This window comes from Epargyreus clarus, unplaced genomic scaffold, assembly GCF_041222505.1.
Source record: "Epargyreus clarus isolate Ecla_fem2 unplaced genomic scaffold, WU_Ecla_fem_2.2 ptg000023l, whole genome shotgun sequence".
Taxonomy (NCBI): Eukaryota; Metazoa; Arthropoda; class Insecta; order Lepidoptera; family Hesperiidae; genus Epargyreus; species Epargyreus clarus.
In genome coordinates, this window is record NW_027332230.1 from 463,661 (window position 1) to 489,438 (window position 25,778).

At 36.5% G+C, this 25,778-nt stretch overlaps 2 protein-coding genes across 5 annotated transcripts in view; one reads left to right on the plus strand and one right to left on the minus strand.

The window, feature by feature from the left end:
- Window positions 1-661: 661 nt before the first annotated feature.
- On the minus strand, window positions 662-11,335 carry Hip14 (palmitoyltransferase Hip14). The gene is made up of 7 exons (XM_073085897.1): window positions 10,686-11,335; window positions 8,753-9,188; window positions 7,205-7,372; window positions 6,929-7,129; window positions 5,843-6,004; window positions 4,457-4,619; window positions 662-4,370 (listed from the first exon to the last, which is right to left on the minus strand). The coding sequence occupies exons 1-7, from the start codon at window positions 10,934-10,936 to the stop codon at window positions 3,934-3,936; spliced, it is 1,818 nt and encodes a 605-aa protein (XP_072941998.1). The 5' UTR covers window positions 10,937-11,335; the 3' UTR covers window positions 662-3,933.
- Window positions 11,336-24,791: 13,456 nt separating this feature from the next.
- Window positions 24,792-25,778, plus strand: part of LOC140751803 (MOB kinase activator-like 2) — an 81,475-nt gene continuing 80,488 nt past the window's right edge. For 3 of the 4 annotated variants that reach the window (XM_073085852.1, XM_073085850.1, XM_073085853.1), the window contains exon 1: window positions 24,793-25,294. The gene's annotated coding sequence lies outside the window, so the exon portion shown is untranslated. Of the gene's footprint in view, window positions 25,295-25,778 lie in introns of all 4 variants that reach the window. The other variant, XM_073085851.1, reaches the window with a different exon arrangement.

Sequence of the window (25,778 nt, forward strand, 5' to 3'; positions counted from 1 at the left end):
CAGATGTTCATTTTAGCGGGCCGCCTCCGGCCCGCTAAAATCACGCTAAAATAAAATTCACGGTGGCGCTGCGCAAACAACGTTCTATTACTTACTTAAACTTATTACATTCTCATCAATCAATTGCGAAATTACAATATTTTTTGCAGGAAGATACGAACGTGCCGGCCACAACTTCGGGCGGTGCGGCGAGCGGCGGCCTGCCACAGATCGCCACGGCGGCGCCTGCGGTGGACGTATTTAGGTCTATTTAAATAAAATAAAAATTGGTTTCGCCTTGAAACGAGTGCGTTCTTAGCTGAAGATATTATTCAGTCAAGAATAGGGGCGCACAAACTCAACCAAAAACAAAGAGCACTTGACGAATTTCACACTCTTTATTATGAATACAGGAACTAGTCCGATATTTTTTTGAATATACGAGAGCTAGTCACTGATAAGTTGTTCCGTATCCATACATTATAACTTAACGCGCGATTAAAACAAAATTATTTGTTTCAACTACGCCCACCGATGCCACCGCCGCGCGACATTTGTTTCGACCGCTCGACTCATGGCGCGCCGCTCGCCGCACAGGGCCAGGCGGTAAGTAAGATATTACATTATTATTAAATGTTATTTTTTATGTGTGACTATCATAATAAAAATGTAATGAAAATAAAAAAAGTTAAAATCCTTTATATTTATTATTAATTGAACAAAATATATTTAGCTTTTTGGTTAATACTTTGATACGTTTCTTGTTTATTCCTGGCGAACATAAATATCATCCAAGAATATTATTTTTTATTACACTATTCTCAATTTTTAAATTCATAAAACGAGTCTTTAAAATTATAGCTGTAACCCGGACCGCCGCGTCGGCGGATGACGTCTATACCTCTGGGTGATCGTCTATTATAAAAAAAACTTATTATATTCAATAATTGTGTGATGTCTGTGGTTCAAGAATATAAAACATGAATTCTCAATCGTTGCTTTAAAAGGCATTAAACTATGTATTTACATCGCGCAAAGCCTACGCGGAGTATTCTAAATTTATAAAGAACATCCGCGCCCCGTGCCACAATAAACTTCCAAGTAAATAAATAATAACTAAAATTAAGCGAATGGAATCTACGAGTTATAATACAATCACACATTTATTTACATTCATCGATCATTCATTCGAACACACAGACACAGAGGAAAGTCCCTCTCGGTCGCAATGCGACGACGAATCCTACGGCACAGAATACATAACTACAGTCCGATCCATATTTAGATGTCCAAAATGTAAACATAGGAGATGGCATCAAATAATACGTTTCAAATGGTAGTTTCTTATTTTTGACGATATTAAATGATGATTAAATAATAATCCAAATCAATTAAGATCAAATCACATTTTCAAATTATTAATGAATACTTTAAAACACTAAAAAACGAGGTTTATGATAGAAAATTAAAATGTGATAATGGAAACACAATCCGGATTGAAAACATTTGTGCCGCCATTATTGTTTTATGTTGCCAGTGTAGTTGTTAAAGTTTTTGTTATTTGTTGACTTTTTGTTTCTTGTCCATTTGTTAGGGTTTACAATACCTTATCCCTGTAGTTCCGGGACCGGAATAGGGCTACGGTATCCCCTGCCTGTCATAAGAGTCGACTCAAAGGGGGCTTCCGGGGTTGCGGACGGCAAGAGTGGGAGCTTAAACCGCCCGGCCAGCAACCCCGGGATGGACGGCGGTATGTGTGGTCGCATACCGTCGTGAACACCAGATGGTGTGGTGAATTTCAAGCTCACCTGGGCGGAGCCCGACGGGGCAACGCGCCAAGTGGACTCCGGTTGCGTTCCGTTGGAGATCCCGGAGTCCTCTACGCAGCGCCGAGGACGGCCACCGGGAGGGGGTTTTAGTGCGGTAAAAATCCCACATAACCCCGTGCCGCTCCTACGGCATAGGGTACCTTTTGAAGGTTTCCCCCTCGACAACAAAAAAAAAGAAAAGGGCTTACAATACCTGTAATCGTATTTTGAATGTGACATTTCTTTTTTTCACATTTTGGACACCTAATTAATTATGTATCAAACTATAGAGGTAGCACGACCGCAACAGAGGCACAAGGATTTATTTGAAATACGAACAAAACACAATCGCACAACTATAAGGCATCACAAATATTGTGAGACAAGCCACGGCCGCCGCCGCTGCGTGCGAGTCGCCGGAAGCTGCATGTCATAATTATGTTTTAAAAATGTCTACATGCCTCGGTGACCGAGGAGCTAGCAACATCGAAGTCACGCAATTTTACTTAAGTTGTTCTCGTACGTCAATACTAATTTGTCCAAAATTTCGGAACTAGAATAAAATTCCGATATCCCCTGCTGTCGTACGAAACGACCGACACGGCGCGCACTGTACCTGTAAACTAGGTATGTTGCGGATGCAGTTTTTTTGACATCTACAGTTACGGATGCGGACTTATGACCGCCTACATCCGCGGATGCGGATCTTGAGTTTTTTTTTTACAAGAAAGTTTACATATACAGGTGCAAAAGTAAAATAACAAGACAAGTAATATATTAAAAAACGCATAATTCCGACTGCAATAAAAAACCCGAAGTAGAATTACCAAAAACGATGAAGTAGGCGTTTCATTATCCAGAAGGCCAAATACATCTTAGTTTTTGCTTTAAAAATGATGGTTATTCAAACTTAATTTCAATCCCTACTTTACCTCTTTAGGGGTTGAATTTTCAAAACTTTCTTACTTACTTTCTTAGTTCACATTTACGCTATATGCGCATAATTTCTTTCAGACAGTTGAGTACGTGTGACGAATATTACGACTTTCTTGACTGTCGAAATTAATTCATCCGTTTGGAAAATCCGCGGAAATTTACTAACGTACAAGATACCCTTCCGTGGCAGACTGGTAGATAATACGTAATGATTGAATTACCGCAACAAATGATACACAATAACAAATGCGTTAGAATTTGCCACCGAACGGAATCTTCGCTCGTATTGGTCGTTGACGTGCTAACGGTACGTGTCACTCGCTGGCCTCACCTAATTTCTTTTTTGTTGCAACACGTGCAACATCCGCATCCGCATGAAATATTGAAGATGCGGAAGCGGGTGTCCACAGAAGTTCCGCAATTGCGAATGCGGATGCTAATATTCGCAATACCCCTGCTGTAAACACCTGAAGGTGGGAGCGATTCTTGACAAGATTATTTATTTTTAAAAATGATTAGTCTGATCGTTCATATTAAGTTTTTATAATGGATTTTTATAATAGAAGTGTTGATGAAATAAGTTTCTACTTAGTAATGAGAAGTTAGGAGTGCAGCTGAAAATATAATATTCTCCGGCGATACTAATAATTTAATCGATTATTATTAAAAAAAATAATACATGTTTAGGTTCCTTAAACCGCAATTTTTTTTGTGTATTATTTTCCATTAAAAAAAATAAACAATACAGTATAATAAGGTAACATCAATACATCATGTCGTCTTCAAGGGGGACTATGTCCGTGCACGGATGCTCATTTTAATCTCATACATTTGCTCTGAAACGTCTAATAGTATAATATTAAAAAACCTTATTCCAAGCGTTCGTACAATATGTGTCAGGATATTTCGACATTATATACTGGAAGATACTGGAAAGTTGGCAATTCTACCAAAAATAAGAGTCAGCTGTCGCACAACGGTTACCAATTTCATTAAACATTTAAGCTTTACTATAAATTCCGGCGATACTCGGCCGCGCAACCGTCTCGTTTAGCCGGGGATATTTAGTCCTTCGATTCTCATAAGCGGTGCACGTGCCCGCCGGGGCGCCGGCTTCACGCGCCGGCTACACGCGCCGGCTACACGCGCCGGTCGCCCCGCGCCGCGCCGGCGCCGGCTACACGCGCTGGCCGGCGCCGGCGCCGCGCGCTCACACGAGCTGGCCGTCGTCGGCCAGGCCGGCCGCGCGCCAGTCCCGCACCCGCGGCGTCAGCAGCCCGCACAGGCGGCAGCCGAAGAAGTCCGCGCAGTTGTTGAGCGGCCCGCGCGTGAACGGCGAGCGCCCGCCGCGCGCCTGGAAGTGCCGGTAGCGCCCGCGGTTCAGCTGCTCGTTGGTCGTCATGCCGAGGCACACCACCAGGTACAGCTGGCAGCACGTGAGCACCGTCACCCAGAACAGGTGGAACGCCGCGTTTAGCATCACCCACGCGAGCCAGGCGTTGCAGCGCGCCCAGGCGAGCGGCGCGGCGGGCCAGGCGCCGTCGCCGCAGCGCGCCGCGAAGTACTGCACGCCGCCCCACAGCATCCAGCCGCACATCACGAGCAGGCTCGCCAGGAAGCCGATGAAGTAGCGGTGGTTGTTGGCGCCTGCAACGGGAGCGAGCGGCGGTGAGCGACGGAGCCGGGGCGGGGGCGGGGCGGGGCGGGGACGGGGCGGCGCGGGTGGCACTCACCGATGCAGTTGCCGACCCAGGGGCAGTGGTGGTCGAACTTGGCGACGCAGCGGTTGCAGACGGAGCAGTGCTTGGAGCGCAGCGGGCGGCGCAGCAGGCAGGCGGAGCAGAACCGCGCCGGCTCGAAGCCGCCCCCGCGGCTCTCTGACAGTTCGATGATCGTCTGAAATCATTTCATACTTATTGCACTACTCACCTTCTTTTTAAATTCCAAAAATCGTATCAGGTATAGTCGTGATAGAAGCACCCGCACCCTACTCTCGCAACGGCTTCTTCCGCTTCGGCCGCGAACGCACAATCGCGATCATCGAATAAATATGGAAATGTGAGTAATAATTAATAATAGTTTCATTTTTCATGGCCCGAATTATTTCCGCGGCTTGCCCGTTTGCAGGGTGTTTCCGCTGTAACGGTAGACTACTTGTATTGGTCTCTAATCTTTCGATCCGCTCAACGATCAGGTCTATCGCAGTTTGCAGCTGTCTCCCGACCACGTAACTGCGGTCCCGTGACTTTTGAAATAAAACAGCTACTCAACGTCCGTGCGCGGTGGTGGAAAAAGACGCTCCATGAGTTCTCACTCTTAGTCTTGATATTTCAAGATCTGTGCTCTACACAAAAAAGTAAACAATAAATTTACGGGTAGTATTTAAACGAGTGTTATAGTATTACTAAGTGAGCGACAGTATTACTAAGTGAGCGACTGGCTGCGAGTGACGAGAAATCAACAGAACAGCGACTTACAAACATTAATGTGAGTTACTTAAAATACGAAATGAGAAGCTTCATTTATTTTTGAGCGACCTAATTAATATTTGTCTAAGTGTAAAAATCACGTCTTGCGTTTTATTCAATATTTAGCTATTTTTTTTTTTAATACTGAGCAGCATTTATGTTAAATGAAGTGTTTCGAATACAAAAACCACTTTGAAAAATAATAAGTAGAATATTGTGTGTTCATGTCATTGATCATGAATAAAGGTAATAGAGAATCGACATTTAACGTTTTTTATTCCACTAAAATATTTTTATATTTAAATTTATGTGACATTGAATTAAACGTCACAAATAAATAGACAATAGTAAAATAGTTCATAGAGAAAAATAATAAAATTAAAATAAACTTTTTCTTTACTTCTTTACTTTTACTATGTTCTTAGAAAATTGTTCTCATAAGTTACTAAGACAAAACAGTTGCCGAAAAACCTACCCTATCCTATCCTATCGCGACTTCAGGTTCATAGCATTTATACGTAGGACAAAGAACGAGAACACGATTGCATTGCATTGCATATCAATGTCGATATGTGCGCTAACGGGTTTTTTTATGAATGTCCAATGACTTCTGGCATCGGGGACACGGCGGATGGAGTGTGAGCAACTCACGCGGAACTTGTCGTCCCGGGAGGCGCAGATGACGCCGGGGTCGCTGCGCCAGGAGCGCAGGAAGCTGTACCACAGCAGCAGCGAGCACGCGGCGAAGGCCAGCGAGCTGCCCGCGCTCACCACGGGCGCCACGAACGCCGCCCACGTGATGTAGAACCACACCTGCGCACCACCACCACTCTCAGATCGCTCCATGACGTCCATCCACGATCCATCGATTGATGTGTTCGTTACGATGTACGGGATGGTACACATATTAATTGGAAAAATCATATTCAATATCTATCAACTAAATTATCTAGATTTACATACGTTTTTCGAATTTACGAAATTATTTTTATACTAGTTTTTACCCGCGGCTTCGCCCGCGTTAAAAAGAAAATAATATAACATACTAACATACATAAAACTGAAAATTCGTACCTTCAACTTTGCTAAAGACCATCGCTTGATCAAATTCCTAGTTTACGACTTACAATCCTTACTAATATCGATTAAAATAATCAATGTTTTGGGACCAAAAGATCGATTCTTCGATTAATCGATCTTAGATCGCCATCCCTAGTTCCCGTGGGATTTCCGGGTTAAAACCTATCCTATGTCCTTTTTCGGGCCTCAGACTATCTTTGTGCAAAATTTCATTAAAATCGGTTCAGTGGTTTAGGCGTGAAGAACAGACAACCAGACAGACAGACAGAGTTACTTTCGGATTTATAATATTAGTAAGGATTACATTGCAATACCCTAGCACGGTGCATGCTTGTACTAAAATTAATTAGTAAGACCTGACTATGAAAATAAGCATGAGCAATTTATTACTCTCAAATTCTTTAGAATTTGAATTTTCTTGATGAATTAACTGGCAATTGGTTTTCTTTTATGAAGTCAAACAGAAAATATGAGGCATTCCAACCTATTCTTCAGGGGTAACAAGTAACAACACATCCGTTGCCAACTTCAGTTAGTACTGTAATATAAAATCTTGAGCGACAGTTGCCTCACTCTAAACTGTTGTGCTATAAAATAATGTAGTTGGGTCTCGAGAATCGGCCACCAGGGCTCGATTAAACGAAACGATCATAATACCTTCGTGGCCAAGTATACGCTGAGTGGAAATATATTCTTCAGGTCCTCGTCGAACAGGACGTTACTGACGAAGTGCAGCAGCGCGTAGAAGCAAACGAGCAGGAACAGCTTGACGAGCAGCGGCGCCGACATCTCCAGCGCCAGCCCCGTCAGGTAGAAGGCCACGAACGGCATCAGCGCCACGCACCACCACCGGAACTTCTGCAAGCGACGGGCGGTCAGGCGGGTCTGGGGGCACCGGACGCATCCACTGAACTTAATTGGACAAAGATTTACCTTGTCGTAAGATAGTCTTCGCAAGAAATTTTTCCTAGAACTAGCCAGCGCGTGCTCCTTTATTTTGTCCGATACTTTGGAGCCGATCCACATGGAGTCAGCGGTGGACTGAAGCATCGCCAGGGGAGTGACTCCACGGAGATTGGGGATGTCCAGGCTAGCATTTCCCTGAAACCGACAACTGGGAGTATTTGCAACGATATATTTTCCATAATATTATTCTTATTATGTGTATCTGTTTGTTATATGTATCTGCATGGTTTTATTAACTATACCCCAGCCAAACTGGAAGAATGTTTACCAACAATCGTTGCTTAGCAACCGATAAGGGCGTATAACCAAAACCTTTTTTCGTCGGTGCAATTTTTTTACAAATAAAATTGTAAAATTTAAATTGTTTTCTATCAATATTGCTTGTTCTATTCGGCACATTTATTTATTTATTTATTTAATTTTGTAACACCTTAAACTAAGGGTAACAAGGGAGGACTTAATGCCTAATGGCATTCTCTGCCATTAGGCATTATGTCTGCTTTGAATTCAATATTGTGAATAAATCTTGGAATTGGGAAAAAACCTTGACTTTACTTTAGTTTTCGAGATTAATCTCGTAAATTTTATTAATTATTAATTCGTATTCAAATGTGTATTAAGAAAATTCATAATTCTTGTACGTATAATGAATTGTGAAATTCTATTTTGATTATATACATGCATATCTCATATTACAACGAACTGTAAATTGGTAGATACTCATATCCAACCAACAAACCACTCTGCTGCGTTGTGGATTGGTAAAAAGGATAATAAATTAATTGAAACTGTATTTAAAACACGAAATCAAAATGAGACCAAATGTTCTTACAACCTGGCATTCCCACTTATATGGATATTTTATTGTTCTTTGTCTAAACTCAATAATAATAAAGTTGTGAAAATGCGTCGCATATAATGAGGTATAGAAATAATGGATATAATTTAATTGTGAGGTTATCTGTAGAATTAAACATGAAAACAAGGAAATTAGTAATTTTTACAGTGCCAGTTTTTTGATGACCCTAAAATCGGTTTGTTTACATGAATTCTCTTCGCATCGTGGCGGAGGTATAGGACCAATTACGCGATCGCGTTATTTAGCCTTAGATCCCACTACTTGATATCTATTTCATGTCTTTTAGTTCATATGTTTAATATATTATATGTTTGAAGTTAATTGCAAGGGAATTAATAAATAGCTGCAAGTAATTATTATTTAGGTTTAATACTGAATTACTTCATTATTAATAAAAATAATTTTATGGGATAACACATAAACTTGAAAATCAAACAGTTTGATGTTGAAGTAAATAACAAATAATATTAAAATAAAACAAGAACAACACCAAACTGTTACAAAAAAATCAACTGAAAAGGGTACAAAATAACAAAATAATATAACAAATATATTCACCTAGAAATTAAATATTATAATCATAGTATTTTAAATTACATGTTGAAATATAATTTGACTAAAAGAAAACAATAGATAATAGACAACAAGCGGCTCACATATAGGATCAAGGTGGATATGGCTGTGGCGTTCCTCGCGAGGATGGCCCAGTGCAGCGCCGTGTTCCCGTGCGAGCGGTCCGCGGGGTTGGTGGAGGCGCCCAGCGTGAGCAGCAGGCGCAGCGGGTCCACGGCGGACACCTTCCACGCGGCCCACATGAGCGGCGTCATGCCGGCCGCGTCGGGCGCGTCGGGCGCCTGGCCGCGCGCCACCAGGTACGCCACGACGGCCGTGTGGCCGAACTGCGCGGCCAGGTGCAGCCCGGCGCAGCCCTCGGCGTCGCGCAGCGCCGCGTCCGCGCCCGCGCGCACCAGCACCACGGCCGCCTCCAGGTGCCCCTGCCGCGCCGCCCAGTGCAGCGGCGTCGACTGCAGCTCGCCGCCGATGGCGTCCACCTTCGCGCCCTTCTCCAGCAGGTACTCCATGATCTCTCGCCTGCAAGGTTCCACGTCCACCTCAGCCGATTGCTTATTCTATTGTTGTTTACGATTTAATTCATGTATTGATTTAATTTTGAAAATATTGTAAAGAAATAATAATTACTTAAGTACCATTTGAAATCACACAAGGTGGGTTCCACACCATCAAGTTTTATATGCATTATGAAAATGTTAAGTCTTTACCTCTTACCAGTTTAATAGACAAATAAAAATGGCAAAAAATATTATATGAAAACTTTTTGTATACTCTTTTAAAAATTTAAACCTTATTTTTATTTTTGTATAACATGTTGGTATAGCAGCTATAGTAATGTAAAACCCCTTTGACAATATTTCAAGTGTTTATCTATAACAGTTCACAGGATAAAACCCTGTGACAAACAAACAGCTAAAGGTGGTAGAACCCTTTGTGGTTCGACTCCAGCAGCACCACCGCCACACCTATTTCTGCCTAATAACAGCAGTGTTAAGCGCTGCTGTGTTCCGGTTTGAAGGGTGTGGTAAGGGAGACAGACTTTTTGGAGGCATTCCAGCTTAGTCCTCAGGGGTAGCGGTGCATCTGTTGCCGACCTCAGGTAGGTATCTGGTCCTATCTGGGGTTGATTACAGATGTCCATGGGCGGCAGTAGCCACTTACCATCAGGTGGACTGCATGCTTGTCTGCTACTCCTATATTATAAAAAAAAACAGACTAATAAATAGCCAAGGCTTAGTAAAAGAGTCCCACTTTTTCCCTTTGAGTATAGAACCCTAAGAACCACCACCACACTTTTTTCTGTCTTATAACAAGAGTGTGAATTCTAATAACAACATACATATTTCTCCAAGGCATTTCAAGAAAGTTCTCAGAGGAAGTTCAAAACATCTGTGACCGACTTCATTTAGGATTCTAATCTCATCATAGATTGATAACAAACAACCATAGGTGACAATAACAAGTAACCATCATAATTTTGAATTTAAAAAAATTGTAATGAGAATATGTGATTATATAAAGGAATATGTGGAGTTAAATGTTTGTTTATCCAGCTCCACATATTCCATTAGACTAAGGCAATTATTGTACAAGAAACTTTTATGAAAAAAGATGTGTGTTATAGAGTTTCAGGTGCCACTTAGTCTTCCTAAAGGTAACATCTTGGCAAAGTATTGGTAGGCTCTTAACATGATCTTATAATAGTCGAACAACATAACATTTGGGGCTGTAGGGCATGCCAAGATATGACACTTACATACACTCGAAGAACATTAAGAATCCCTCGATACCCACATTACTACATCAAATGATAGTTGTTAATATGATTCATAGCATTTGATTGAGGTTAAAGCTACTAAAATGATGTGTCTTCATATTGTACTTTAAGTGTATATATTTATTACTCTTAATTAATTAATGTGAACCTAAAATTACTCTTCTGTTCCTATGAACAGATAATGTAAAACACTTTGGGAAGTTGACGAATCGTTAAAGGACGTAAAGGACGTCTGTTACCGGTTATTGATGGCAGCCCAGTGCAGCAGCGTGACGGTCTCATGGTCGGGCTGGTTCACGTCCCACCCGGCCTCCACGAGCTCCTTGACGCGGGCGAAGGCGCCGTACTGCGTTGCCTTGACGATGTCGAAGCCGCTGTAGTCGCGCTCGGGCGGCGGCGGCGGCGGCTCGCGCGGCGGCGGCGCGTCGCCCTCGCGCTGCGCCTTGCCGCACTGCCCGCTGGCCGCCGCGCCACACGTACTGTCGTACATGCTCTCCTCGAAATCCTCACCACGTTCTCACCTCTCTCCGCATTATTTTTGTAATTACACCGTTCACCACTGGTCGTTTCAGAATTATACAATTACGATCCTCTTCCTCTAGATTTATTGATAACGGAATGAATTTCATGTCAAACAAATAGGTAAGTAAGAACGTATGTCAAATTCAATTATTGACATTTCCACTCAATGGTCTCGATTCTTGAAAAACGTCAAAATCCGAAATCGGTACCGTTGCCCGCTAAAACCGATAAAGTATGTAAAATCGTTATATAAAAAACCCAAAAACTTAAGCTGTCTTACATCTAATGTACAATATCTTTCTTTTTATTTTATATTCCATTTATATTTATACTTATGTATAAAGTACCGAGTTCGACCCACCATTCACTTGGTGGCGCTGCTGTGCTTATGTGTCACAATACAAATATGGACAGCATGGAAACTAACGGTCTTATTCATAAAAAATGCTTATAGAAGGTTTTAAGCACTCATTAGTTAAAGTGTTCAATAAGCTTATAAAACGTTCTATAAAATTGCTTATTCATAAACGTTCCATAAACCTTCTATAACTAATGTGTCGCTAAAATCAACTATAAATGAAAATGTTGCCATTATAGTGAAGTTCGGCGAACAAATTGACGAATATCCATAGATAAACATCATTAAATGACATTATTTCGTACTAAAAAATATTCTGTCTTGACATTCTTGTCAATGGGTTGTCGATAAAACCAAATCACATGTCAGTGTCATTGTATTTGTAAATACCGCGAATTTAAAAATATTTTATTTGTTAAAATGGGATGTGAAGCAAAAGTTGTTAAAATATAAAGGAGTGAAAATTGGTTGGATATTAATGTTTTATGTAATATTGATATAATTATATAAAGTTAAATTCAATTAAGTTTCGTTTTGTAAACATTCGCAATATCTTATGGCAGTAAACCCTGTATTTCAGAAGGTGTACCAGGACCTCTGCGATCTAATTTACGATCATTACGTTCGAGATCAATTATAAAATTTACTGTCGATTTATTAAAGCGATAACGCTTCCTATAGTCTAATGAAAACAGATCACTCTTTGGTGCAATGTTCTTCGAAGTGGACGGTTTTCTAGATTTTTAATAATCTAAGCTTTGTAAAATTTGCATTGTAATTTAAAATAGTGATATAATAATGTTATTTATCGGATATTAAAATAAATTATTTCAAGTTTGTATACAAAATGGACATTGACATAATTTATTAAAAACGTATTGTCAAATTAGGTTAGTAATCACGAATCAGCTGTTGAGAGTCGGCCATCTTTGCCTTATAGCACTTATAGTAGGGTTCTGGCCTCTATAAGTTATAGAAGGTTTATAGAACGGTTTAGTGCCTAAAATGCGTTTATGAATAACACTTTTTGACAATCGTACTATAGCAACGTTATAAGTGTGCTATAACTTTTTATGAATAAGACCCTTCGATCACTAATAAGAACTAGATACACAATCAGCGACAAAAAAATGGCGCGACGAAAAGAGCACCCAAATAGATATTTGGGTGCGCTTTTAGGTTAGTAGTGTTTGAACGTTCGGAGAATAAACATGCCTCAGTGCTCGTTCAAAACTGCAAAAATCACACGTCTAGTACGCTAACAAATGATGGAATATCGTATTTTCGGTAAGTATTATTATTATAAGTAGGTAATTGCTATCACTCAATTATAAATACTGCTATTTCGTTCGTAAATAATTTATTTTTAAGTTTTAAAAATTATCAACAAAAATCAACAGAATGTATAAACCATTTAAATTGTAAAGTCTGTTACTAAACGTACAATTCTTACTATTGCAAACCCACTTGATTTGTTCGGGTTACATGGTGACTCTGTTCTAACTTGAATGGAGACGCTATTGTTTTATATTTTTTTCTTTAATTTAATTATTTTTTTTCTTTTTTTTGTTATATAAAAATATTTGTTTTGTATAATAATTAAACATAGGCAATGAGTAAATAGTAAATGAGTGAAATTAAATTATTAAGTAAATTATTATTTAATATATTTTATGATGTCTTTTCATCCAACTGCCGCGACAATAGTCATAGAATTATTATAATAAAGTCTATTGTCGAAAGATACACTAAAATAAGATTGCTTAACATAGCCAAAAAAGATACGGAAAAAATAAAAATCCATCGAAAAGACTGTTTTCCAATAAACTCACTTTATTCAAGGGAATTAATGGCATCCTGTTGATTCCATATTTTTATTTTTACTCGATTGCCAAGGAAGGGTTATGTTTTTTGCACGTATCTTGTATGTATCTTTATAAGCGGACTTTAGCTGCACTGCATTTTATTCCCTCGGATCTAACATACGGCTGGGTGAATTTCGACAGTTAAGGTGTCATTATATTCGTCTCAAATATCCAAATGTCCTTAGATAGATGTTGGAAAAAACTCTAAATTTAAGAAGAAATATACAACGGATTTTTGTCACTACAAAGTATGCAAGTAATTTAATTAAAATAATCAAAAACCCGACTGCACTATAAAGGCTGAAGTAGAATTTTCAAAAACAGTGAAATAGGCGTTTCATCATTTTTTAGCAAGAAAGCCAAAAAAAAGTTTTATAATAGGTATCTGCTTCAAAAACAAAAGATGTTCAAACAATATTATCCTATTTTATCTTCGTAGGGCTCATTTACGCTATATAAAGAACCTATGTGTAAAATTCCAGCACGCTAAAGATCCGCGGTTTCCCTTTACGTTGGTGTCTGGCGCAGCAACTTACGCATTTAGTCAGACAGTCACCTCGATGTGTTATACACATGTATATATCATATAATATGTGTGTAATCACCTTTTAATTTCCTTTATTTTGATACCCCACTCCATAGTTTTGGTTAACTTTTTTTAAAACGTGTTACTATTTCGGAAAAACATCCACCATTTACGATTTATAGAATATATAACTTCAGTAATTCAAAGTTCTAGTAATTATTTTATATCGTTAGGGGTAGAATTTCATTATTTTTATCCAACAAGCCAGATACAAAATTTCATAGTGTTTGCGTCAAAATTGACGGTTGTTCAAATTAACTTTTAACCCTTATTTTGCCCTCTATGGGGTTGATTTTTCGGAAAGGGATAAATAGGTGTGTCTTTATTCCTATCCAGAAAGCCAAATACTAAATTTTACAGTAGTTGCTTCAAAATTAAAGGATTTGAAAAAAACTGTCATCCCCTGTTTTACCCTCTTAGGGGTAGAATTTACAAAAGGCCTTTCTTAGTACTTATTTACGCTATATAGCGAACCCATGTGCAAAATTTCAAAACTCTAAATTAAGCGGTTTGGCTGTACGTTGATTTCTGAAAAATGAAAAAATCATTTAGTCAGTCAATCAGTCAGTCACCTTGCTATTTTATATATATACAAATTATTTGTTTTTATAATCTCCGTTTAATTTCCTTTCATTTGATATCATACTCGATAGGTTCGGTTAACTTTTTTGAAATATTACTATTTCGCGCCAAAAATCCGCCATCTTGATTTTTTTTTCTAACACCTATCTAAGGACACTCGGGTCATTAAGACGAATATAATGACACCTTAATTGTCGACATTCATCCAGCCGTTTGTTAGATCCGATCAAATAAATAAAGACAAACATACAAGATACGCGCGAAAAACATAACCCTTCCTTGGCAGTCAGGTAAAAATAATTGAAATAAATGTTGGTTTACTACATATTTATTTAGTCGTGAGCAATATATTTCGTTGGATAACGGCGTAAACAGCTTGTTGATTTTTTAATTAAATTACTTGTATTTGGTTATATTTTAATTTTAAACTTATTATATTTTTATTATAATAAATTGTGACTGCATATTACTTACTTTCATTGATAAATTATTATTATGTTCATTAAAATTAATTACTTCGACCTAATAAAAATATTAAAAGTAATGACAGTTCGTCTCCACTAATTCCTTGTCCAAGTGACAAACCACGGTCGTCAATTTTTTTTTTCTTTGTTTTTAGCGTCAATTTGACGCCACTTTTTAAGTTCATTTTTGTATGGGATTGTGTATCTAGTTCTTATTAGTGATCGAAGATAAGACCGTTACACTTTATCGAGCAATAGGGTTGTCACTATATTATTTTTAATAATAGTGTTATTTATTTTTATTTTAACATTTACTGTGCTGTAATGATCAATCAATCGAATTGCAATGACTACGCAGTTTACAAATGATATAAGTAGGTAATCTCACGTCGTCAGCTAATCGCTGGGATTAACGACAATTATTATTATTCTATTTTATTACAATCGATTACACGGACTACTACAAGTAAGTACCTACAAATAATAATAATAATACTAGCTGACCCGGCAAACGTTGCGTTGGCACATAAAAAAAATAATAATCTAATATCGAGCAGTATGAAAAATGATGAAATTTCTGAAATGACTATTAAAAATAGGGGTTGATGATAAAAGGGTAAGAATTTAGGATTGTATGTATTTTTAATGCCACATTAAAAATAAAAATAAAATAATGTTAAGGGTGAACAACCTTTATCACTTCGGGGTATAAAAAATAGATAGTAGAAGATTCTCAGACCTACTGAATATGCATATAAAATTTGGTGAAAATCGGTAAAGCCGTTTCCGAGGAGTACGGTAACTAACATTGTGACACGAGATTTTTATATACATATATAAGATTATAACAATAAGACATTCTTACCTTTCAATCACCAGGAAGTTTAAAAAATGATAACTCCGAGTTTTAATGAAGCCTAGTTTAAACAGCCGTATACCACACAATACGCTCATGGCATTTTTAAACAGATCGCGGAAATAACTTACTCGTTTTTGATGCGACACTGAAGCACTGCGAGAACCGCTTAAGGGCCTCGTAGATGTGCTTGTTTCCATACTATCCATATTTCTACTGTATATGTGTCTAAATAATATTTATGGGAATCTCTTTCATAGAACACCTATCCTTGCACATTTTTATTTTATAATTTTAAATCACTTATCACTTCGTTTTAACAGAGTAAAAAAATATAAACAATGTTATTAGTGTATAAAAAACTGTTTATCCATTTTTCATATTTTCGGTAAATAGTCTGATTGTGCTTTCAATCATTGTTCTTGATTATTCATAATAATACTATATAGTAAAATCGCACTAGGTCATAAAAAACACTGCAGGAATATAAATAGAAACAATTTTTCTCTCAAACAGTATGTGTAGGATACGCATCCACCAGACGGGCGGATGGCTTTCATCCCACAGCTGGGACAGACAGGAGTCTGGACAATCGAATCTCTAAAGACGGTGTTCGCACTAGCTGTAGGCCAAACAGATCAGGCACATACCTACACGGCACGTACCTTGAAACTGCATACAGCCTCGATGACTCCACCGGCGATAGTTCACAAGCTAGTTGTTGCTGATGGGTTCTGCAGAAGTCAGATGCGGATGATGGGGTTCGAAATTTTGAAATTAAACGGATTTCTTGGCAGCGAGCGCGCGTCCGATCGGAGTTCGGTTAGAAGACGTGAATACGAATGTGACGTTTTTGACAGCCGTGCATAACAGGTGAATTGGGTACTTGACTGTTATAACAATAAAATAAGAGATATGTTTTATATAATAACTTATGGTCTAAGATCCGAAGCTAAATCGAACTGGACCGAGCTGATAATAGAATGAAACTCATTTTATAATGAAATTAGTACATTGGGTAATACATTAAAAATGGGTTTGCTAAAAAAATCCTGGACAGGATAATTTTAATTATTTTTTGAAAAATTAAAATTTAATTGAAAATTAAATTTTGCAACATCAAGATAATAAGAAAATTCTATTCTGAGTGAATGTTAAAAACATACAGAATCTGCAGGCTTTGGGTTGCCTATTATTTACGTGGACGAACTACTGGGTTGTCAGGTATAAACAGGTATTTCGCTGGCAACTACTTTCACTCATGATGATAATAGATAAAATTTTATATCAGTAGAAGCCATCGATATACTACTAATAAAGACGTAGAAGCGCTGTTTTATTGTGAACATGTTGATATAGGGTTGTCTGAAAAATGAAAATTAATTGTTCAAAAAATAATTAAAATTATCCTGTCCAGGATTTTTTTAGCAAACCCATTTTTAATGTATTACCCAATGTACTAATTTCGTTATAAAATGAGTTTCATTCTATTATCAGCTCGGTCCAGTTCGACTTAGCTTCGGATCTTCTACTATTATAAGTAAACATAAATTATGCAATATTTACTTTAATTTTTAATACATTCTAAGTATTTTTATTTTTTAAATATAAATTTTCAATTTTTTATCTGTGGTTTGCAAACTCCAAAATGGCGACGGTGCTGCTTGAAATGTCATGTGACGTCACCACACGAATAATAACAAGACAAATAATAATTATTTAGTTTGGTGTTAGAGTTCGTTGAATTTATGCAGTGAATCGAATTGAATTCACACTATATTAGAGCTGATAGCGTGAATCTGCTTAAAGAAGATCCATATATGTAATGCAATAAATAAAAATGAACACAAAAACTTCTGTGAAATAACCTATGGAAATAACCAACCAAAATAAACAACGTAAGTAAAATATTCTTTATATTTACATTAATCATTTCGGGCAGTTAAAGCATTTCTTAACTAATTTCTGATAGAACAAAGGTTGTCTTTAAGTGATTATCAAGCTTTTTTAAACTTTACTTATATTCTTATGTGAACTGCTTTAAGGTTATTAATTGGTTATATTTTCAGATCTTCGCGACAATCGTATAGTGACGACGCTATAGGGTATGTGCACGTTAAGAGGAAGGCAAAGGAACACAAGGTACATCGAAGGTGTCCATGATTGTATATGAAAAGGATGATGATAGATGAAGGAAGTATTATTAAATGGGATGGCTGTCCTGCCTCCCAAGGATGTTGCAAACATGCAGTGGCACTTTTATTGTGGGGTTGTAGCAGAAGTGAGGTGCCAAAAGTTTTGAAAGTGGGCAGCCCTCTGAAGTACATGAAGTAAAGGAAATGGGAAATAGTAGTTCTTTACTTGCGTAACCTATCTAACAAGATGAAGGAAGGAAAACGACCATCCAGTTGCTGTTATTTGACTACAGATTTAAATCTGAAAATGACAGTAATAAAAAATATATATTCAGTTGTCACAGAAAATAATTTTGGGAATGAAGAAAAGCACACACGCAAGCAGCACAAAAATTCAGCTTAATAAGAGCTTCGACATACAAGAAAATAACAGCTTCAGAATGCTTTGAGGTGATCTGTAGTAATTATTGTAACTGTAACATATGACGATAAATATATACAAAAGTTCTACTGTGTGTACTCAATAATAGAACCATATAAAGCAAATAAACAAAGAAGTTGGTTAATAAAAGACTAATATTAGTAAATCATGTATTTTTAATTATACAGGCCTGTAAGTTAATCAGTGCATAAGCAATAATAACAAAGTCATCGAAATAGTTTAACTGTTTCTTATTAATTACAGAATGAGGCCTTAAAATAGAGAATTGGCTACTTGACACTTTTTGGGAAACTGTTTTAATGAATTCATGTACGTATTATATATGCCTTTCATTGATCATTTTTTCGAAAAAAGGGCTATTTATTCATAAAAAACATATTTTTATTACGGTAAACGGAACGTTACGCCAAAAACAGGCGGTCAAATTTCATAACTGTGTTATTGTTTGTGCATGTGCACTGATTAACTTACAGGACTGTATAATTAAAAATACATGATTTGCTAATATTAGTCTTTTATTTGTTTATTCGGTTTATATGGTTCTATTGAGTACACACAGTAGGACTTTTCATCATATGTTACAGTTACAATAATTACTACAGATCACCTCAAAGCATTCTGAAGCTGTTATTTCCTTCGTTTATATTGAAGCTCTTGTTAAGCTGAATTTGTGTGCTGCTTGCGTTAATGCTTTTCTTAATTCCTAAAATTATTTTCTGTAACAACTGAATATATTTTTTTATCACTGTCATTTTCATAATTAAATCTGTAGTCCAATAACAGCAACTGTATGGTAGTTTTCCTTCCTTCATCTTTTTGGGTAGTTTATGCAAGTAAAGAACTACTGTTTATACACTTTCAAAACTTTTGGTTTCTCACTTCTTCTACAACTCCACATTAAAAATGCTACCGCATGTTTGCAGCATCCTTGGGAGGCAGGACAGTAATCCCCTTTAATACTTTCCTTTTCATATACAATCATAGACACTGTGCATGACATTTGATGTACCTTGTGTTCAGGACTTTTACTTTTCATGAAACACAAGCTTGCCTTCTTCTTAAACTGCACATACCCTACAGCGTCGTCACTATAATGCTGTCGCGAGGATCTGAAATTATAAATATAGCCAATAAATAACCTTAAAGCAGTTCATATAACAATATAAGTATAGTTTAAAAAAGCTTGATAATCACTTAAACATAACCTTTCTTTTATCGGAAGTCGGCTAAGAAATATTTTAACTGTCCGAAATGATTAAATGTAAAGAATATTTTACTTACGTTGTTTATTTGTGATTTCCATAGGTTATTTCGTGGAAGTTTTTGTATTCATTTTTATTTATTGCATTGTATATCTTCTTTAAGCAGATACACGCTATCAACTTTAATATAGTGTGGATTTATATCGGTTCACAACATAAATTCAACCAACTCTAACAGCAAACGATATAATTATTATTTGTCTTGTTTATTATGCGTGTGGTGACGTCACATGACATTTCAAGCAGCACCGTCCCCGTTTTGGAATTTACAACCCACAGATAGAAAATCGAAAATTTCTTTTTAGAAATAAAAATACTTATAGTGTATTAAAAATTAAACTAAATATTGCATAATTTATGTTTACTTATAAGCTATCATATCGATCATATTTCATATTTTATTGTTATTAGTGTCAAGTACCCAATTCTCGTATATACATTAAACATATGAATACTTCAACTTGCTGTTTTCTTTTGATTACATCCGGTTTTGATGATTTAGCGTAGACGAATCACACCTTATTCCTTTTTCTCATTTCGAGTAATACTTCTCTTATAAGTTAGTTAAGTTCTTCTAACGATTATGAGATTTCGGTTTAATAACGTATATAAGCAAATTTGTTAGGATATTTAGCGGTCGTACTTGTACACATCGTCACTACCCACGTCTTATAATTTGTAATTTATTTCAATTATAGTTATCAAAGCTAAATAACTCCCAATTTTCTTCTGAAGATTACATATTGTGTCTATACACGACGTCTATACGTCAGTGTAGTTCGCCACAAAATAACACTTGACCGCCTGTTTTAGCGCAACGTTCCGTTCACCGTAAAGAAAGTTAGTTTTTTATTAATAAAGAGCCTTTTTTTCAAAAAAATGATCATATATAATACGCATATGAATTCATTAAAACACTTTGCCAAAAAGTGTCAAGTAGCCAATTGACTGTCATCCGACACTGTCATGACCGTATGCGAGATTAGAAAATCGAATTAGGATTTGTATTTGATTGGAAACAAACACTTTACGGTAACGGAACAGTGTGAATATGACGCCGATAAACATCGTAACACGCGTATGACGTCATGTTTAGATTCGACCAATGGCAACGTGATTTGCGAATTTGAATGTCGCTCGCATAATTTACGATTTTTTAATAAAGTTTTAATCAATTTGATACGAAATCAATAAAAAATAACTGTTTAGATGTAATTACAGGACCATGAAGTACCGAGGAAAAAAATAACAAATCTAATGCATAATGCAATAATTACATGCATATTTCCTATTTCCTATATAAGTTACAATACTCTTTCGTGACTTTCCTCCCCCCCCCCTGTCCCTGTCGCTAATATGACTAAACTAACCTAATCTAATCTAAACATATAAAATGCTAATGTTAGTACGTAGATTTACAGTTTTCTCTATCATCCGCAACTCAGTCCAACTTCCTGTTGGGATGGCAAATACCCATTGGTCTCCTGTTGTGCGTAAGGGAGTTTGGTCGGGTTGGGTGGAAGTGGGTGGTTATAAGTGGCGAAAATGTAAAATAATATATTTCTGTCCTTCTCTGAATAATCTAAATCTGGAATAATATATAAATGTCCTTCTGGAATGATCAAGAAAGTTCCAAAATGTGTGAAATTGATATAATCAATCTAGAATGTTTTAGAGAGCTTCTAGAATGATCTAGAAAGTTCCTAAAATTTCGAAGTATTCTAGAACTTTCTATTGTTGTTGTATTTCTATTACAATAGAAAGTTCTTACATGATCTGTAATCTTTTAACTTATAATTATCTCGATTTATTAATTAATTTGATACACTCTATATACACCGTAGGTTTAATGGCCGAATAAGTCTCCTACTATCTAAGAAAGAAATCTATAATGTCTACTTTAGGAAATTGATCTTTAAATATTTTTTATACCATTAAACCATAGATTAGTAAAGATTACTCACTCCTAACCAGAAAATGTCATAGAAAAACCATAAATGTAACCAGTTTTGACAATTGAAATTGTCACTGTCATCTATTTACGTGTTTGAAAAATATAAAAAAAAAATAGTTTTTACCATAGACTTAGAATTTTTTCGCTACGCTAAAGACCACCTAAAGACCAACAAAGATGAGAAAGACATATGTCAACTCATATAGACAATCTACTAGAGAGAAAGAGATGCCAAGAAAAGTGATGGCGCGTCAATTTCTCTTCGAATAAGCGGCCTTAAGCTCCCCCGACTACGGCGCGTTTTATTATTTTACCAAAATTACTAGTATTACCGTTACAAGGAACAATCATCCACGGAAGCATACGTTTCACGGGTAAATGCGATTTTTCTATCCCAGGTTTTTAAGCAATATTTGGTCAAATTTCATATTAATTGGTTTCATACATAGTTGTTACAATTTTATATTCATTTATCTTGCTATAAATACATATATTTCATAGATAGATGAAAAGTTACCAAAATATATACGAGAATTAAATTATTTATTTACGCTAGGGCTTGACAAAATGGTGACGTCATATTATATAGATAATGTGTCGATAACATAATAAAGATCATTTCATGCATCACAAAAGTAGTATGGAAGTAAACTTTGTTGACGTATTGTAACGGAATTTACATATTCAGAATTTTTATGTTATTATAACTCGAATAATATTTTAACTATATCTTTTAAAGGATACCTAGTCGATCAAGTGAGGTACGTGAAAAGTGGAGAAGAATAATAAATCGGCCAGAATGGAATCCTATTAAATCATCGGTAATATGTAACAAACATTTTGAGGAAAAAAGTTTATACCAAGGAAGTCGTCGTATTAATTTGTATATCATAATACTTTTTTTATAATATTAATAAATAATCATCTATGAAAATATGGTATTTTTATAATTTGTGTAATAATTTGAATACGAAAGCTACGTTGCCACGGCAGGCTCATCAAATTAATACTGGATGTCAATCGATAAAAAGTATGAAGGTAACAACACTATTAGGCACGCATACACATATCAATTTTGGTAATGTGTTTTAACTGACATTGTGTATCTTTGACATCCTATATCTACGGTTTTTGTTTTAACATCATTTACGAATGAAACTATATTTCTCACTCTCTTACTTTTTCTTCTATTTTGTGTTTTGGCACCACGTAACTGCGAATGTCGGCATTGTTCTGCATAAATTATACCATGACAGCCATTAAATGGCTGTCAGAATTCAGTCAGTCATGTCAGTCAGTCTTTAAAATAATTTAAGGGCTTCCTTCAATTACAAGACAGTGAGATGTCTATACCTTAGGTATCTATGTATTAAGCATGCGATGTATTTTAACCCTAGCAACGCCAGGTTTCGCTGCTAGTTTATACTAATATTATAAAGAGGAAAACTTTGTTTGTTTGTTTGCTTGTAATGAATAGGCTTAAAAACTACTGGACCGATTTTAATTTTTTTTTTAACAAAAAATACAACCGACTTCTATGACACTACAAAGTAAAAAATAATTCAAATAAATGTTGGCTTAATACATATTTCTGAAGGCGGCGCTCAATATATTTCGTTGGATAACGATGTAAACAGCGTGTCTAATATGAGCGCCGACTTCAGAAATATGTACTTAACCAACATTTATTTGAATAATTTTTTACTTTGTAGTGACATAGAAGTCGGTTGTATTTTTTGTTAAAAAATTTTTTTCACCCTTTTTAATGATGACATAATAACATTTATATTAATACAATATAAAATTGTATAAACGTGACCATGAATTAAGGTAAGGTCTGTATTTACATTGATTGGAACCGCCCGCTCGCAGGGCGCTGCCGCGCCCTGCTCGCTTAGTTTTATATTGTCTTATATGTTCCAACCTAACCTAACTAAATAGTCAATGATGAACTGGCTTTGCAATTTCATTAGCACCTAAACCAAATATCTTCAAACACAACTCAATTATTCCCATCGGTTGAGGAGTTACATATTTTGTCTCCGAGCCACATTATTAAACTCTTAAATAGTCAATGATGAACTGGCTTTGAAATTTCATTAGAACCTGGACCAAATATCTTCAAACACAACTCAATTATTCCCATCGGTTGAGGAGTTACATATTTTGTCTCCGAGCCACATTATCAGACCCTCAAATAGTCAATGATGAACTGGCTTCGCAATTTCATTAGAACCTACACCAAATATCTTCAAACACAACTCAATTATTCCCATCGGTTGAGGAGTTACATATTTTGTCTCCGAGCCACATTATCAGACCCTCAAATAGTCAATGATGAACTGGCTTCGCAATTTCATAAGAACCTACACCAAATATCTTCAAACACAACTCAATTATTCCCATCGGTTGAGGAGTTACATATTTTGTCTCCGAGCCACATTATCAGACCCTCAAATAGTCAATGATGAACTGGCTTCGCAATTTCATTAGAACCTACACCAAATATCTTCAAACACAACTCAATTATTCCCATCGGTTGAGGAGTTACATATTTTGACTCCGAGCCACATTATCAGACCCTTAAATAGTCAATGATAAACTGGTTTTGCAATTTCATTAGAACCTACACCAAATAGCTTCAAACAAAACTCAATTATACCCATAGGTTGAGGAGTTAAATATTTTGTCTCCAGAACCCACTCTGATCCTCATCATATTTAAATGGGACCAACTTGTAGCAATTGTCCACACACGAAATTAAAGGCATTAAAATAGGTTCATAAACGGCGAAGTTATGGCTGTTATATTTACATGCGTGGAGGAGTTCCCCTCATTTTCTCCAAAACCAATTGATGGATCCTAACCATATTTAAATGGGACCAACTTCCAGCTCGTCTCTACACAATAAAAAAAGAATTATTAAAATCGGTCCACTAACGGCGGAGTAATTGGTGTACATAAATAAAAATAAAAAAGAAAAAAAAGATACCGGCCGAATTGATAACCACCTCCTTTTTGAAGTCGGTTAAAAATTCTTTCACCATTCGAAAGCTAAATTATTCACGAGTAACATAGGCTATATTTTATATGAAATATATTTGATAAATAGATTTTGAGGCGGTACAAAGTTTCCCGGGTCAGCTAGTTAATAATAAAAAGTAATATTTTCCAATTTCCATACATTAATGACGTTAATTAATGACAAGATCTGTACTGTGCATAGATATAACAAAATTAATTTTGCATACACATAGACTACAAAACGTTCTATAGTTCTATGTTCTTTGAAGTCTATTGCTATATAAAAGTTAAAGATACTCTGTGGCAGCATTATATGCAGCTACTATTGTCTATTATAAATTGTTATATTTTGTTGCATACCTATATTATTTATTTATTCAATATTAGATTTACGGTGTTATCATATTGAATTAATCAAACATGTAAAGTAGTTTGAAAAACGCTGAATATATTTAGACAATGTATTTAGGACATTACTTTCGCTAGCATATTCTAAAATTATAAATAAGGTGAAGTTGCGCAACATGGCGAATTCGACTCAGCTGCTTCAATGAAAAATTTAATAATTTTATATCATGATACACTTTACTTTGAATTGAAATAAATTTTCAAATTTTGCCATAATCCATTCGTAATTTGGAGACAAAGTAATGGTACTTTTAGTGAGGTCGTGTTGAACTGCGGACGAAGTGTGGAGGCAACTCCACAGTGTGTATCTTGTGTGGTGTGACAGCAACAATCCATCAAGCTGGAGCGACTCCCGGAGTACCTGCGAGACACCGTCGACTGGTTCATGGGGTAAGTTTCACGGTGGATTCACGTAAATTATACTGTGAACAACAGAGAACGAGGACTCCTTTATCTAAAGTTTTTAAGTCACTGATGCTTGTTATCAAGTTTAAATTTTGTCCATAAATGATTTTCTCTATTGAAATCTATACTACATGACCAACAGTACCTCCGTGTAAATTTCTTTAAATTAATGTGATCTCCATTGTTCAAACCCAATTGATTTGAACCCTCCTTTTCGGGAGTGCCCTTAGTCCAGCAGGGGAATGAATCGTTACTATCCTCCTGAGAATATAATCTGTGTAAACCACAGTCAAGCGTACAGGCCATTTTTTATAATATATGAGTAATAGACGAGCATGCAGTCCACCTGATGGTAAGTGGCTACTGTTGCTCATGGACATCTGTAATCAACCCCAGATAGGATTACGGTATTCCTAACTAGGATTGGCCACAGATGCGCCAGAAACCAGAACATAGCAGCACATTAACA